The sequence below is a fragment of the Agelaius tricolor genome, unplaced genomic scaffold (assembly GCF_023055355.1).
Source record: "Agelaius tricolor isolate 1412-34295 unplaced genomic scaffold, bAgeTri1.0.p SCAF_9, whole genome shotgun sequence".
Taxonomy (NCBI): domain Eukaryota; kingdom Metazoa; phylum Chordata; class Aves; order Passeriformes; family Icteridae; genus Agelaius; species Agelaius tricolor.
The window spans coordinates 9,733,638-9,752,272 of record NW_027269269.1 but is presented as its reverse complement, the minus strand read 5'-3'; the positions used below and the strand labels follow the sequence as shown (position 1 = coordinate 9,752,272).

Here is an 18,635-nt window from a genome sequence, read left to right as displayed (position 1 = left end):
TCAATTACAAGATGTTCTCCCATCCACTCTTTTCATGCAGGGATGTACCAGCCCACTATTTTGTGGACACAAAATAATAATTACTTTTCTGCAGAATATGCTGTCAGGTAATATGCATTAGGAGACACTTTTATGAGAGATTATACCAGAATGTATTATAACCCATGGCGTGCTTGTTTTAATGTGCAATACAATATTTAAATTTTTAATTATCTATTGACTAGCAAAAGTTTTCAAAGTTTCAAACATAAATTTAATTTAACAAAAATCTACTGGATCCTACATACCTTTTTTCTATTCAAGTACAATACCTATTATTGAAATCAAAACACTAACTTATTTTGGCAAATGATAGCACAAATCTTAATGCACTTAAATTTTAAACTACTGCCTGTGCCCAAAACATATTTTAGAAATGTGAAAAAAAATCAACTCAAATTACTTTTGAAAATCATTGGACTTAATTTTTATGCTCTACCAGGTCTGAAACAAGATGAGGAATTTCAGCATCTGATAGAGAAATACCAACTAAATGCAGTTAAGATAGAAACAATTCTGCTCCACCTGTTTAAACTGGTGTTGTCTGGCTCATCCCGGCACTCTGGGCTGTATGCAGAAATTAGGAAGTAGGGCTACAAGTCACTCATTGTCAGTGAGAGAAGCTCCCACTAGCCCAATCTATTAATATTTCTGATCCTCCTTTAATGCTTGCTGAAGCTTCTGTATCCTTTTCAAAGATCTCTTGTTGTTGCTCTCTTCACCTTGATCCACATAACATGGAAAATTCTCTAGAACACCCCTGAGAAAACAGAGGTTTTAAACACCATAACTGGCTCTGAGGAATGGATGAAGACACCAGCAGTCTGATGGCAGAACTGAACTCTCATATCTCTTTACTACAGATATAAATGCTAGAGCATTATTATCCACAACAAAATGAATCCATGTTGAGTGTTCTGTGTGGTAAATGGAATAACAGGATCTTCTGGTTGAGAGGCTTTAAATAATCACAATGAACCGTTCATAGCAGTGCCCTGCAACTTTATTCAAAATTTTTATTCCAATAGTGAAATGCTTCTTATTGCCCTGATGGAGGGAAACTTTTGGGGGAAAACACGTTTATTCACAACTGGTTTGGACCTATAGCATCAGAGAAATCAGAAGATAATTATTTGAAAGAGTAAATATGCTATAGAGTAGCAATGATCTATAGTTTTAGAAACAATGTGTTGATTTTCCTTTCTGTCATCACCATGTCCTGTGTGCAATGTCCAAGTGGGTTCTGCAGCATCATCAGTCTGGATGTTAGCTGGGGTACTCCCTCCAGTTTTATTTCTTCTTTTTCACTGTGTATGAATCCCTTCTACCAAGAGAGAAAATCAAACAGGAGATATATATATAGTCTGCTGCTTTTTTTTTTTCATACTGTATGCAAGTGCACTAAAAAAGGAATAAAGTGCTGATGCAACATGGAATTTTTTGTAAAGGAAATAGATTTATTTTTCAGGCCCTCCTATTATAGATCAAGGTATGAAAAAAGAACAGCCAGCTTTAAAAGAGGAAATAAAATGGAAGTCACGGTAGCCAAAAAATTTAAAATCTTTGGTATGTAACTATAATGTTCTGTTCTTTTGATAGATCTGGGGAATTTTAGTGGTCGGACAAGAAGTGCTGTATCTGTACGTGAAGGCCAAGGAGTTGTTCTGATGTGCTCCCCTCCACTTCATTCTCCAGGTATAGTAGGCTGCAGCCTGTATTCATGCTCCTCCTTTACAGTTTCCTCATTTTTGGGTGCCCAGGATTTTAGATCCAGTATATATTTGATTGTGGAACTTCAAAGATGAGATATCCACCATCCTTCTGACGGTTTTTGGAATACCAAGGACTAATTTAAGCTCACATATTGCAAATGACAATGAATAACAGCAGAGTTTCTGTTAGAAAGTGTCTAATTCCTGGTACAAAACATGAATGTAACAATAGTCTCCATGCCATCAACAGTGAATATGGCTGCCTTGAGGTCACAAAAGATTGCTTATAGTGTTTAGAAGCCTTCAGAAATTGCTCCAAATTCCAATGTCATGATACTTTTGTTGAATATAAATTTTGTTTTCTTTTCAGTAGTACAGACATGATTTGGTTACTTCCTTTCACTGTATAACTTAGTTTCATAAAACTGCATCATTACTAAAAGTCAGAATTACCATAACTTCTATGAAATGCCTGTGGATTCCCACATGAAAACATAGGTATTCCAGAGAGGTTACTTTTTTGCTTTTCAAATTGACGTTCCTGCAAAAATCTGTAGACAGCTGGGTACATCCTTATATTTCCATGCCATACAACACCTGGAGACAACATGCTAGACAGAATAACTTGTTTTTCAGCAGATGCAGTATAGCCTATCCTTTTCTTCTGTGGGAAATGAGGTCTGTACTGAGGGGATTTTTCTACTCCAAATTTTAGGTCTGAAGAAAAGTAACATTGCAGATGGCAGATCTGCAGAAAATAAAGTCTCCTCTGAGTTTCTGTTAGAGAAATGTGTTCAGTATCTATTTATACTGCAAGGATTGTTATTACTGTATTACAGTTATCAATGCCATCTCTCTGCTTTTCTCTCTTCTGAGCAGATTGTCTTGTGGTTGCCTCAACAATCTCCTTCTGAGTTTGAAACTGCAGTCTATATGATGCAATTGAGTACATGATGTTAAAGCTTGATAGTGATAAGTAAACTGAGAGGGAAAAGATGTAGACAGAAAAAGTGAGTGGTGGTTTCAGGAGAGCAGCTGAATTTCATTTCCCCAAACAAGCTGAGATTGAAAAGATAGATGGACATTATTCAAGAGTGAAACTGTCATACACCTTTTAACAGCTGCCATTCCACAAAATACACCTTAATACATCATCAAAGTACTTAGAATTGTTTTCCTGAAATTATGCTGCTGAGTTTTATTTAGTCAGATTTTAACACTACTGTTACACAGATATTGCCTTTGATGGTGAAAACCAGTATCTTTCATTTTCATCACTGGGACAGCAAAACTCCTTCTGTGCAAACTACAGCGCTCAGAAACAGCATTCAGTCGTTTTAATTCATATTGTTTGAGTACCAGTAGGCTATGCCAAGAGGAAAATTACTTCTAGAAAAATATTTTTTTCCTCTGTTGGCATAATTTTTTCACCATTGCTAAGCCAGAAAAGGTTCTACAGAGTGATGAAGTAATCAGCAAAAGCTGAAAAATTGCACTGATATGCACATGTAAACACAAGCTCCTATCAATGGGAAGGAGTCTTGGCTTCCCTTCCTTTTGTTTATTACATAATGCAAGTAATTCAGTTCTTCATCCAAAGGGTTGTCAAGCCCTGGAATAGGCTGCTCAGGGAAGTGGTAGAGTCACAATTCCTGGAGGTATTTAAAAAGTGTGCAGATGTGGCTATTAAGGACATGGTTTATTGTGGAACTAGTGCTGGTTTACTGCTTGGACTTAATGATATTAGGGGTCTTTTCCAACCTAAATAAATCTGTGATTCTATCACAGGAAATTTGCTTTAGCTTCTTCTTTGCAAAGTACTGGGGACCAGTAAGTTCTTGTGGTACAGCAGTGGGACTGCAAGTGGCATTAATACAATGGCTGGAGTCATCCTGAAAGGGGGACAGCTACCTCTACAGGCCTGGTGAAGTTTCAAAAATAAATCATTTTACAAAGCACTGGCAATAAAATACAAGACATTAATGAAAGTTGACTGCCAGATCAGAGTCCAGTTGTAAAAAATAATTCTGGACGAAACCTGAAATTTCAGAGTGAAGTGTATGAATTTAATTCTGACATTAACAACAAATATGAAATGTCCAGGTAAAAAGGTCTTTTGCCAAGCAGAGGTACTTCAAGTATTTGTGTGCAGGAACATCTAAAATTTTTTTTAAGTATTCAATTTTTCAATACTCCATTTTAGTTTCTGTGTCTGATTTGCAAAGGTGGTATTATCTTCTAAATAGCCCTAAGAAATTTTGAACAATGAAATCACCCAGAAGACAAACTTTCAAGTGGATCCTAAGATGTTATAGTGGATACATCTAATCTAAAGACTATTCAGAGCATGTTTTCAATGTGTGAACATCTCAAATTAACAAGACCATGAGTTATGGGAGTGTTTTTGATGATAGAGAATTTTTTGTGGATGAACACTGCAAGCTTTGCAATATTGACTTGTTCACATTGATCAGCACCTTTAGAAATAATTTTCAATTACTTATCACAGGAGATAAATCCATGATACAATATCAAGCCTAATAATTCTCCACAACCCCATAAGCAATTTGTCCTTCAACAGAATCCCATTCCTCAATCTCTCCAGTCAATAGCTGCATATGAGCTTGCCCAAGAACTTCAGCTTGAGCACTTTTAGACACTGCGAGAAAAGAAAGATGACATAGCAAAAGAACACTGTATTGAGAGAGATATAGTTTTATTAATATGTTTTCAAATGGAAGATAAAGTAAATACTTTTGATTAAATAGTACCTACATTCTATTCTTACAGAACACAATTTTAGAAAAAAAGTCTGAAAGCCTTTACAAAGCATCACTGACTGAAAAAAATACTACCCTAATTTCTTTTGACAAGATTTTAATCAGAGAGGCAGTTTCACATGCATATAGATTTGATTTCTGTTTATTTATGCTGTGATATATTATCAAGAGGTAATGCATTAAACATACAAACACACACAAACTTGTGATGTATTTATATTATTCATATAGGCTTTCATTAGTTTGTTGTCCAAATATTTTACAGAGAAAACATGGGGGAATGTGGGGTGGCAAGCGCACCTGAAATAGATTCTAAATCCTGCCATGCAGATTCAGATGAGAGAATTATCTCTTTAGTTTAATAAATGAGTTTTTTAAGTTATTGTCATCTTTGCTGCGTAATAGCAAGGCAACAAACTAAGGGGGACTTTTTGGAGAGACATTATCCACTCCTTCAAAATGGGGAAGGAAAATATTTTCAATTATAAGATTTTTCTGCCGATTCTTTATGTCAAACAGCCACCAAGAGATTGTCACCTCCTGCTTTGCCTGGACCATTGCTCATAAAAAATGCTGCCTCTTTCTTCCTTGGGAGTTCTGTATCATTTTGATGTGCCTACTCCAGAAGCTTTCCCACTAGCACTGTTTTTGTTGCTAATCCTTAACTTGTCCCCTGTGAAATATATTAAATGTGGATAACTTGATCATTCATAAACATAACAATTTATCTTTTTTTCTTCTTCCATAAACACAATATCTGATTCTTCCCAATTATTTCTTTTCTCCAAGAGGCATTTCCTAGTCAGTTAACTCTTAGTTGTCCTTGCTAAGCAAGAGTTACATTAATTACTGACTGCTTAAATAACAAGTTTTGTTTGATGTTTCTGATTTAAAATGCCTCCACTGCTTTCTTTCCATAAACAGGATTATGGTTTTTCATTGTGGTATTCTAAATGATGTAAATATAGGGTTTTATTCAGCCATTTAATCATCTTAATTACAAGGTTTACCATAGCAAGATTAAAAATGAATGGAAGTTTTCATCCAGATTTACATGTTTCCCTCAGAATTAATACTTTCAGCTGAGCTTTTTAAGGCTTTTATTCAAGGCTTTCAGTATGAGCTTAATGGAGAATGACGATTCCCATTGTTAGAATGAGTAGAGCTCTGATGCACACAGGGAAGGCAGATGTGTGCTCCATCCTGCCTCAGAGGGATGCTGCTGTCTGGAGGGAGCTCTGCTATATAATCTATCTGCAGCATGTGACATCTGTACAGATGTTAAACTCTAACTTTTTTTTTAATCTCTTTCTAAAGGGTAAAGCTGATCTTAAAAAGTTTGGAAACTGTGCTGTAGGCTGCATCTTTTATACCTCCCCTTCACTGTTATAAAACTGTACTTTTCATGAGAAAAGTTTCATCAAAGGTGATTAGTGCCATGGGGACCACAGTCCTTCCCATCCTTGTCTGGATGTCTGCATACTGTGCTGCTAAACAGGCAAGCCGCTAAAAAATTCCTGCTCCTGTGCACTAGAAACTTTTGTCCTGTTCTTCTGTTGCCTACACAGTTTTCTTGGTCCTCATATTAATTGGAGAAACTCACACAAAATAAAGTTTCTTTAAGTCATTCTAAGCTTCTATTTATGCGTACTTCAGACATATTTGGACATCCACCTTGGAAGTAAACACAAGCCTATCACTTCTTACTATTCAGGGTCTACTAAAGGAACATGAAAGCTGCATTTGCATTAAATCTGAAGTTCTGGATTGCAGCTTCACTACTGGTTGGAAACCAAGTCCAACTGAAGTGAAACATAGCCTTAGAACTCCCCTGGTTTGAACACAGCACAAATTATATATAAAAATAATAAGACAGGCTGTAAATCACCTAATTCAGGTAGAGAATGGTTAGTAAATTTCTCCAGGCAAATTAGTTATGATTACAAGATGGTTATATTTGGGCTGGACTGCTCTTAGTGTGCTCATTACCTTGTTTATAGGCAATTGGCTCAGGTAGCTACATGCAGGACACAGCAAATTCTGTTCTGAAGGGGCCCATGCACCCTCTGGATCTCAATTTACTAAGCTGATTTTGGGAATGCAATTCTCAGATGTCTGTTTATATGTAGCTGAAGGTCGCAAGGTTTTTTAAGGTTGTGTTGTTATTTTAAAATTAAGTCCCAGGATCCAGACACCCAAGAGTGGCATTTCAGTCCACAGCATCAGAAAACTTCTGTCCTATATGTAAATCTAGCTATTACCAGTTTCTTCAAAATCACAGGAAGCCTTCAATATCTTAGATTTCTGATGCTCCAGCCCTCTGTAGGCATGAGTGGATGCACTTCATCACATAACCTGTCAGTAGAGGCGAGGTTTCTTCCTGACCATGGCTTATACTGTATTAAACAATGTTATGCATTAAGCAGTAAAGTAACATCCAGATTCCTTTCTACTGTATGGTTGTTTTTTTTTTTTTTCAAATCTGAATTTTCAAATCAGCTTTAGTGTAGAAAGCTAAATAATTTGCTTCCAGGAGACATCAGTATGCTGGTGAAAGTGATATCTATCCTTTTGCCTTGAGACCAAGGCAGAATTGCTTTGCTGGCACTTATCAAAGCACTAGAAACTCACAGTTTACCAAAACAGCTGGACAGGGCATGCCTCTAACCATGACTCTCCCATAAGCTAAACAGAACTTATTAATCACTCAGTACCTTCTCTTAGTTTATAGAAGTCAATAAGTATGAAGCTGGTGTTGGCAAGTTGAACATTTCAGATTCACTGTAGACAATTATCATATCTTCCTAACTGCTAGACTTGCTGAGAAGGTGGAACTGTCCAATGCTCCAGTATACTTCCTCTTCTACTAACAAAACTGAGGTTGAGAGGAACACTGATGTTTGAGGGTTGGGGGTTTTTGTTGTTGTTGTTATTGTTTCTTCTCCTTAAAATCTTATATTCCTGTTAAAATGGAAGCCAAATCCTAGTCTCCTAGACTTCAGCAGCTGTTGAACTGCACTAAGGGGATCTATATGGACACTACAGAATACTCAGTTCTGGTTTGTTTTTCTCATAATTGCATGCCATAGTCTGTTCTGCACTTGTTTTGATTCCTAGTAGGAACCTAGTGCTGGGAATCAGAAATAGGCCACTTAAGTAACAATAGTAGAAAATAATTTCTTACTACACAGGATGGAAAGGCTTATTTAATAAACACTTATTATGTTACATAGAATACAAGATGAAAACTTTCTCATCTCTACTTTCCATGTCTATAACTTATAAATTATCTAGACAGAATATTTTAAAACCTCTGAGAGTTCTGTGTACCAGACTAATGAGTTAGATCATGAGTTGAAGGGCTCCTGAATTTGCCTCTTAGACTTTATTATCATCTTGTGATGATTTGTCTTCTACGGATATCTTGAATAAACCTTACATTTTGCTTTTCAGTAATGGGAGAATAAAAAGCATTAGAGGACAGGTTTAGAGTATCTTAACCTTTATTTTCCTGTCCTAATTCTGTGTTAACTTCACCTAATTCTATGTTAACTTCATAGGGTCATCTTATCTCTTCACACATCACATATTTGCTTGGAAGTATTATAAAGGTGTTTGACTCTTGCATCATCTACTTTGTCACTTTTACTAGACTGCTTTTGAAGCTTTCATATCTAGTAATAATAATTCACATGGGTGTTATCATTAAATAGAATGTCCGTAGCCCCTGACATTGTTCAGCATAGGAATCTGTGTTCTGTATTTGTGCAACTGATGGATGACCATGCCTGTAGATTTCATTATGGAATGAAAAAATGCAATTAACTTTCTTTTCTTCTATGGTCTTTTCATTACTCAATACATGACCAGTAATTTTGCTGCTGACTTCCCTGAAGCACATTTTAAGGTTTCCTTCCTCAGTCTTCTTGAAGATATTCATCTGAGGATATGAAATTTAAGAGTTTGGGGATTACAAAATTTTCTCTAGGGCTGCATTTTAACAAGCTGTATTTGCCAGAGTGGAGTTACTCCCAGTCTGTTGACGATGTGTTGTTATTAGATTTTAATTGCATTTTAATGATTGCACGTTCCCCAAATTCTAGACAATGTCTGTATAGTAGGTGTATGGATAAATAAGTCTAGATTTTCTCTCATTTTTTGTTTGGTTGGGTTTCTTGTGTTGTTGATGCTGGAGTTTTGGTGAGTTTTTCTGGGTTTTGGATTTTTTTTGTTGGTTGGTTGGTTGGTTGGTTGGTTGGGATTTTTGTAATTTGAAATGTCATAAAGGACCAAAAATACATTACTGGTCCAACTGTAGTAAATTCTTCCAAGGAACTCGTAAGTATTAAAAAAACCCACAAAATTTTTCAGATATTACTGCTGTTGAAAAATCTTCCCCACCCTCTCAAAAATCCTAGTAATTCTTTCAATAATACACTAACTTACAGTAGAAACTACAAGTTACATGTCCCTACACCCACAACACGGGCTGTTTGTCCCCTCAGGGACTATGAAAACGTAGTGAGAAGAAGATGGTTGACCTTGCCCAATTAAGACAGCACACAACAATGGATGATGGGGTCAGCCCTGACAGGGCTCTGCTTAAGGGATGTGTGCTGTAGTTTCACAGCCACAGTATTGTCTACATATATTACCCCAGCTGACAGCTCAGGAGAAACAAAGTGAAAGGAGATACCAAGAAAAGAGGGAGAAGCATGAGAGATTAATTAATTTTAAAAATATGTGGAGTGAGTTGGCCCTCAGGCTCATGCACTATTGCCTCTCAGGCACCAGCTGTACATGACTATTTGTCTACAGCCTGACAAATAGGACAATGATGAAAAGTTTCTGTAGTGGGCAAGCTCCTCTTCCCTCAAGACAAGTTACTAGCCTGTTACTGATATGTCCCAACCAATTAGGCATAGCTAGCAGAAACCTCTTAGTTTAGGGGTTAAACTAGACAGCATTGTCCTGCCAGGTTTAACAGAAATGGATGCTCAGGGTATCACATCCAATTTTCCTCAGCTTGTGTTGGAAAGTACCAACTAAAGTGTTGCACAAATGCTTTCTGTGGCAATGGTTACACAATTTGTAAAACAGCAGCAGCCCAAGGTTCACAGATTTAAGACTGATGTCACATACAGCAGTTACCAACTCAGAGGTGCAGGCCTCTCCCAGAACTGACTTGCTCATATTAACCTTCCCATTAGAATCCATTAACTGTTTAGATCCAATGTTTTACTAAGCTGATGCCTGGAAAAATACTATTTCACTAACATTTCACTAACTAGCTAGCTAAATATCAGAAGGCCCATTTTGTTTAAGTTAGAAAATTCCTAATTAATCCTAATTACCTCTCCATATCACAGAAAATAATAGAGTGAGAATGCACACATTAATCTGTGCAACTAAGGAGAAGAAGCCAGAAATACAATGCTGATCAGAAAGCTGAAACAAGAGGAAACAGAAGGAGAAAGGAAGGAAAAATTATCTATTTCTAAGGTTCTGGATTCTAGCTTTTTATCTCCAAGACCATTGTGATGAAATCTTAAAGGGTGTAAAAAAACCAGGATGAAAACAGGGGAGTTTTCAGAAAATGCAATTCTCCCCACACTAGGCATAATTAGCTGAATTCAATGGCAATTCTGGTAGAGAAGACTACTGCAAATGTTAGGAGATCAGTTTTGGTTCAGGGGCAGAAGGCTTTGGACAGAACTGATCTGAGTTCTGCCAGATTCCATTAATAAGTTTCTCTATATAATAAAGTCACTTATTCCTTAAGTATGAAAGTGAACTTACAACCATTTGAGGTGATTCAAAGCTTAATGAGACATAGATTTTCATAAAGCCCAATTTAATCAGTTCAGGAAGATTGTTCCAAATAAATTTAGTGGTGTGAATGGTTAGGATATCTCGTTTGCATTTTTCTTTTTCAAAGGGAAAACTAGAAATTGTTTAGAAATACATATGGATGTATTACGGGGTTTTTTCCTATACTATAAAGTTATAACTGTCATGAAGGCAGCTATAATTTAACATTAAATATGTTAAAGGCAATTGCTTGGATTTTTCAAGGAGAAAATGACTGGATAGGTATAAGCATAATAATGTAACAGTTCAGACAGCAATCTGATTATAACCAGATCTGAATCACTGCACCACAGCACATGTACATTCTATATCTTCTAACAACAAATTATGTTTTCCAGAGCAGTAGTAGTGAAAAGGTGACTTTTTATGACCAAAATGCCATCATTTTAACTATTTAATAATTAATATCACACTTAATTCTGATAATTTGGTTACCCATTCTATCTCCCATGTTGTTATGCTCTGTTTCAATACTGTTAAAATCATTGTGATGACTTCTTTAGCCAGTTGATACAGTTCCTGTTGTTTTGATCCTGCTGCCCCAGAGTGGAGAACCTGCAACAAGAAAATTTTACTTAATTTATAAGTTTATTGAAGCAATAAAGTTTATTGAAGTAATTTGCATGCTAATTTTCCTCTTTCAATAAGTGAGAAAATGTCCTATAGGAGACTGCAGGGATAAAAATTCAGGAGTAGGAAAAGAGAATGAAAAGAAGGATGTAGGTATTACTGATAAAGTATTTTACAGCTTGGCTTTTCCTGAAGAACCACAAAGTCCTTTAGGAGTTTAGCAGGCTAGTTTCAATCCTGAAGAGTCTATTTTCACCTCTATCAAATGCAAGAAGAAAGAAGCAATACATATTTTCCAGAGTATAACAGTGGATGATCTATAAAGAAAACATCAAAGAAAGACTAAAATTGCACTGATTTACAATCCAGATCTCATGACTTTACAAGATCCAGATCTTTTGTTGCCAAGAATCAGAAGGAAAACTTTCCAAATAATATTAAAATTGATAACAAAAATGGCAGTTTTTAAATTAAAGCTTTCAGGTACACAAAATATGCTTATATGCACACACAGAATTGAATTTTCCCAGTTTTTGTAAGTTTAACTTATTAGTATATCTGGCAAGTACATCCAAAGGGAGAAGGGCTGTCTTGGTAACCCACCCTTCGACCTGCTCCATTGGGGTTCTTAGCCCTGTATCTTGTAATGTCTCCCAACTGCTGGTGCAAAAGAGGATGTTCTTGTTAGAAATTGTTCCCCTTGAAAATAAAATCAAACAGAATTTCAAGAGTGTGGCATAATGTGTGAGAAAGGATAACTACCATTCTAAAGTGTCATAAAGTGCTACAAGCTATACAGCTATATATTAAAAATCTGCAAAGCTACAAATATATGAAAAAGCTAAAAATCTTCAGGCATCATGTCACAATTCTTTCCTACTCCGAAATGAAAATGGATTTCAAAAAACAGAATAGGACTTCTTAAAATTATGTACATAGTCAGCAGAAGAGAGTGACGGACTGCCGGCTGTTTGCATTATTTTATTAATGATATTTCCTTTAGAATAAACAAAAAGAATAGGAGAGTTGGACAAATACCTTCTTCCATTTGATACCTATATGCAATGGGACACATGTATTTAAAATGTTTCACTTTGCTATTGCTGAGGGTTTGAGGATGGGATACATAATCCTTTGATACTGGTCTAGGCTAAAATAAGACAATAGTCTACATATTATGTCTCAATAACAATTATGTGACAAGTAGAAGATGGGTGGAAGCAGTTCACGGGGTTTCCAGCAGTGCAGAACAGTGTGCACAGGGATGTAACAGTGTAATGTCTGTATGTAGAAACAGGTAGGAGTTGCATTCTCAAGACTGTTACACTTTAAATGATTTATTGTTGCTGACGTTATTTGCGGTGATTTATTTGTACAACATGGTTGAACAGCAATATCAGCATTCTGGGGCAATTTGCTAATGTGATATGTTTCTTCCTCTGTCTGCACTTTATTTTTTTAATTACGGCGGAAAAAAATCATCTGTCACCATCATTCTTAGTATGTAAAAAATTTCTTTTGAACTATAAAATTGGTTTTATGCTATTCTCTGAGGCATATGTTCCCCAGTTCCATTATGTTCAGAAAAATGTAATGGCCAATCCATTCCTTGGTACATTTAAGACTAGAAAATACATCAAGAAGGAGCTGAGCACTAGATCTTTAACATGTGGGGGATTATGAGATTTACACTGTTATTTTGTTGTTTGGGTTTTTTACATATTTGAAAATCATATTCAGAGGGAAGATGAGAGAATAGCTACCTGTCCCTTATGATCATCCACAAAGGTCCTAAGGATTCATTGGCTATAAAGTTTTGTGTGTGTCTTTTGGCATTTCTTATAGATATAAAAAGAACTGGTGTGAAGAGGAAAAATATTAGAAATTAAAAGAATTATGTGTTAGTGGAGATATCCATTTGACTATGGCTTGATTCAGGACTGCTGGAAAGTCACTTCCTTTTATTACCTTAGGGTAAGAAATACTATAGGACCAAAGAAGCAGGCCCGAGAAAGATTCATCAATCACATTGTGTTATGCTCATGGTGGAATTCACCAAGCACTGACCTGCAAATAGACCCAGCAAAAGCCTTTACATTTATATTAAAACACTTAATATCAAGAGAATATAAACCAGAGAGGCAGTGGGCTATGTCTTAAGTTCAGTGTGTACAGTCATGCAAGGGTAACTCTACAGACTCCAAGAACCCACGTTTTGACAGTACAATTCCTATGACAACAACTACATGTATAGACTGGTGAATTCTGCTAAAAAAGAGTGTTTTGAAGTATAAACTAGAGCTCTACTTGCCTTTTATTTCCATTTCAATACCCAGAAGCCTGAATTTAAATCTTGTTAAAGAAATCTTTCTGCTACTATTAATCCTTCCTGACATTAGGAATGAAGGTGACTGAGGTGTAAAGGGACAAATTTAAATTGCTTCTTTCTTGTAAGAACAAGAAACTGAACTGAAACATATATATAAGCTCCTTGAGAGACTGATACTATTATAACTGAAGTACTACTGAGTATTTGTAGCCAAATTACAGAATTTGCTTTTCAGAGTTTCTTCTGCTGAATAAGGAAAATTAAGCATTTTGCATCTCTCAGCTGAAAAAGAGTTAAGACAGAGTAATATTCTATAAATCTGGATAATCATCATCCAAACATTACTTCTGTTTTATTGTTTTGAAAAATGTCCTAGTTATGCCTTCAAAATGCATTATCTATTAGCATAATTGAAGTAGTCATAAAATGAAATTTCCACGTAAAGCAGTTGTCCCCTTGGGTGTGGGACTCTGGGTTCCCTACAAGTCACAAAGCTCTGGAGTAGGATTTTTAATCATACTCACCACTGCATCAAACTTAGAGGAGAGCAGAGAGTGCTGAAGTAAGTATCACCAGTGCCATTCAATTATAGAGAAAATGTGTCTTAGCACAATCAGAGAACAAGAGAAACCTAAAGTGTGAATGAAAATAAAAATTTAAAAATCCCATTAAATTCTGTCAAATGTTTTGCCAGAGAAAATAATTTCCACACATATTCTACACAGTAATGATTTCCTAGCATTAAACAAAATATTCATTATTTTCCAGTGCCACAATTTTCATATGAATGCAATTGTTAGTTAAGCATTACCACAGAATTCTTGTTCATTCAAATTATTAAGAAACAATCAACTTGTAGATTCAACACATTTCCATCATTAAGAAGGTTCTAATAAAAATAAGCTATCTATATCAGAGTTTATCAGTGATGTTTTCTGCATATTTGCCTTTGACAAATCTTATATTTACTGAAAATCAGTGATTACAAATGCATAGGTTTCTTTTAATTATTAAAATGGTCAGCAGCAGAGGACAAAGAATTCCACATCTGGTCCTCTTGATCATGCTGTGTCACCAGCTTTTATTCCCTTCAATGCACAGCAAGTTAATTTTGAGGTTATTGTAAATATTTTAGTCAACATGTTCTTTTATAAAATATGAATTTGAATTCTGGACCCATTACAGAAACTTTGCTCTCTTGGTCAATAAAAAGAATTGTAAAAATGGGTTAGTTTGACTAGATACACTTTCTTCGAATGTTGTTAATTATATCTCACTTTTTAAATTAGATATTAATCAAATCTCATATCACCCATTGAACTATTTCATCTAAGATTGAAACAGATAAATTTTTAGTGATGTGTATCATCTTGATTACCCTTTTTAATGATAGACCAAATTTAGTTCTTCTCTTTGGAAATTACTAATCATAGAATCATTTAGATTGGAGAAGACACTTAAGATCATCAAATCCAGCAACACTAAGTGCCATGGCTATATATCCTCTAAATACCTGCAGGGTTTGTGAATTCATCACTTCCCTGGAAATCTTTTTCCAATGTCCCACAACATTTTTAGTGAAGATTTCCTAATATCCAATTAAAATTTCCCCTGGCACAACCTGCTGCCATTTCTTCTTATCATTTCCGCTTTTGCTTGAGGGTAGAGACTGATCCCTACCTGGCTACAATCTCCTTTCAGGTAGTTTTAGAGACTGAGATCTTCCCAAACCTCTCTTTCTTCAGGCTAAACACTCCCAGGCAGTTTCCTCATGGGATTTCTGTTGCAGACCCTTCCCCAGCTCCGTTGCCCTTCCCTGGACACGCTCCAGCCCCTCAATGTCTCTCTTGCACTGAGGGGCCCAGAACTGAGCACAGCATTGGAGCTGTGGCCTCAGCAGTGCTGGGTACAGGGGGACGGTCACTGCCCTGCTCCTGCTGGCTGTGGATTTTTCATTTGTTTCAATAGTGATTCTCTAGTATTAATTATTTACATTATTTACTTTATTGCTCTTTATCACCTATTTTTTTCCTACTTTTCACAGCAAATTGCAATATACAGTGGTATTTTTATTACCTGCTGTGTTATAAACCATAGAACATCAACTTATATGGAGCATTCAGGAATTTTCTATATAAGTATTCATTTCCATTCCTACCTAAAAAATAGAAGAATATAAATAACAGAGTTGTTGTTTAAAATCCCTTAATTGCTTCAAAAAAATAATTTTCAAAAATTTTGTGTAGTTTTTTTCTGCCTTTTGTTGAGAATTTTCTGTTTCCAGCGTTTGTCTTCCTCAAAAAATACTTTCAAATATTATCACAAATTTATTTGTTTCTCCCATCAGGCTCTTCTCCCATAAATTTCTGTCATTTAAATATCTTCTATATTTACATAAAAGAACAATGTATATTGATAAAATGACCTTAAAGTATGTCTAAACATTTCTTTACATGAGAAGGTTGCTGAGAATATATATTAAATTAAATTTTATTTTTCGGAAGTGTGTGTGACCTAGACGAAAGAAAGGCATATTTAGCCTTTCCCTGAAAGAGGTTACAATTACTGCAGAACACAGAATGAAAATCAAAAATGATCAGTGTATTGGATAAATGGCTCACAAGGAATAACACTAAATTCAGCAAAGTTCAGACTGCTGTACTTATCAAAGATCAAATATACAAAGAGAATAAAAAGGAATAAGTGATTAAATGGCATTTTTCCTTAGAAAAATGCAATTTAAAAAAATAACAGAAGACTTAGTTGAATGGATAATTCAGTAGTAGAATTCTAGTAGAATCCTAAGAGAGCTGCTACCTGTGGAGTATGAGTGACTCTTGTTCCACTGCTCAGTAGTGTTGATGTCCAACTTTGGGTCCTACATTATAAGATGTAGAAAAGCAGTGGAGATGAAAACAATAAAATTAAATAAAGGATTAAAAATCAGGACTTCTGAAGAAAAGTTGAAGAGATTTGGCTGATCCAGCCTTGCAAACAAAAGTTTGATATGCACAGGGGTAATGGTATTCCACTGTAGCTGCAAAAATTTAATATTGCTTTCCAGTAATGTGTTTTCAGTACTTCCAATATGGTATTTGTTAAAGGCAATAAACAGTATTAAAAAATAATATAGATAAATATTAAAGAAAACTGTCCAATTATCCAATAAAAAAATAGGTTATTGTGAAGATCTAAATTTAGGAATATAAATCACTGAACATTCTTTTAGAGTGTGCTGAGAATATTTGGTCTTGCCTGAGGGCAGAAGAAGGGCCTGAATAATGTGTGGTTTTGATAACAGTATTTTGACACATTCTGGAACAGGTTTCTTTTTTATTATGAGAATCATACCAATGACAATCAAATACATGTGATAATCCAATATCTTTTCAAAGCTGTATTTTTTGTCGCATGCTATGTGGTCTCTTTAAAGAGTGCATGTATGAGAAATACATTTCATCAGTCTTTATATGTTTCAGTGACTGGCTACATTTCATGAATATTAAAGTACAAATGAGACTACATTGTCTGTCTACACTGGTAACAACAATATAATATTTGCATCCTCCAGAACAAGATGAATCCTGACAGTATATTTACCTTTTCTAGAATATTTTTAGCTATTAGCTGTGTGAGTGTTTATAAGAAAGAAAATATTTGGAGATTTATCACTGTAATTGAATCTGAAGAAAGACAAACATGTGATTGGTAGAATTGTGTTTCAGATAAGTGAGCAGTAGATACAAAGCCCCCAGAGAAGGAAATAACCAATTTAATTGCTAACTGATAAATCGACAATATCTGTTTGCTCCATGTGGGTGTGTTACAATGCAACAAATAAATTATGTTCATTAAATATTTTCTTAGAAGATTATTGAGCACTGATAATAAACCATAGCAGCACAGAGAAATGCACCACAATTATTTATCTGGTTGCAGTGGGAGGATGGAGGATCAACCCATTGTTTTCATTCATTTTAGCTAAAAAGAAGCCTCTTTTCCCTCTTAATGTGAAGTGCAATATGCTCACCTTAGCATATTGCACCCTTATTCTTTGGATAGTGTACTGAATATTGTGAGGCAAAAGTTCAAAGCTGGGCTTAGCATAAAATTAGGCTTTATATTTTCAGAAGAGGAGATGTAGGCCTATATATTTCCTTACAGTTTATTTCATTCAAAGAGTATAGTTCTAAATGCTAAGGAAATCCATCTTGAAAATTTCATTGAATAGATATATACATTTCAATATATTTCATATATATATATTTAATAATATATTTGAAATTTATATATATATTTAATATAATATATAGTAAATGCAGCCTGTAATCTTGAGTGTACTTTTTGCTGTTTTGCTTATCAATTAAAATATAGCAATAAAAACTTCTTCAGATTTGCAAAAACTTCTAGATTATCTCAGATTTTGGCTGTCATCAGACATCAATACCATTTATTCATCAAGTACTGCCATCTTGTGGAATTAGAGCAATCAAAGCAAATTCTAAGTGGACAAAGAGAAATATATTTTTCCAATGGGATCTCCCACTACTCAACAAAATGAAGTCTAGAACTGGAATTATTTCTTGTACAAACATTATAACTCCACAGAAGTGCAATTATGGCATGGGTATTTTGCATGCTTTGCCCTTGAATAGGCAAAATTTAGCCATGTTATGGACACTTAGGTTTTCAGTGACCTTAATAGAGTTTATATAACAACCTTCTTGTTATGTCTTCACGTGGACCCAAAATACCACTTAGCTAACAGGACTGCTGAAATGGTTGTCCAGAAACCTCATGTTAAAAGAATGAATGGAGCAATTTCTTAAGAGAAAATCCCTGAAGCAAATCTGTGAAACATTCAGGCAGTAACAAACACAGGAGTGAATATTTGGTGTTATCTGAATGCTTCAGCACAGCTCTCTTTACAATACTTCAGGCATTATTTCATACTGACCCACAGTGACAGAAACACTTTTACATTGCCATATTACCGACATTTTCTGCATCAGAATATCTCCAAAAGCACTAGGAAAAATGCTGATATGTAAGTATTCCAGCTTCATCCATTATGGGAAGTACATCACGTTGTGACAGTTTAGGAATTAGTGTTGTTTAGTAGAGAAAATAGAACTACAAAAATCATTTAAGAAATTATAGTAAGCAAGATTTCACACTATAAATTAATTCTGTCAGGAAATAGATGAGCTCTTCTTACTACTTCATCACAAAATGACCCAGATTTTGACCTATATAGCCTAGTAAAAAGTGTTTAATAAAATACAGAAACAAATCAGAGAGAGGAAGGCTGTATTAGGAAGGCTTTCCAAATCA

At 35.2% G+C, this 18,635-nt stretch overlaps 1 protein-coding gene across 6 annotated transcripts in view; it reads left to right on the top strand.

Moving 5' to 3' along the window:
- Positions 1–18,635, top strand: part of CNTN5 (contactin 5) — a 609,082-nt gene that overhangs the window by 426,141 nt on the left and 164,306 nt on the right. For all 6 annotated transcript variants that reach the window (XM_071434213.1, XM_071434212.1, XM_071434206.1 and 3 more), the window contains one exon: positions 1,639–1,734. In XM_071434213.1, the coding sequence (XP_071290314.1) occupies positions 1,639–1,734 (96 nt within the window). The remainder of the gene's footprint in view (positions 1–1,638; positions 1,735–18,635) is intronic.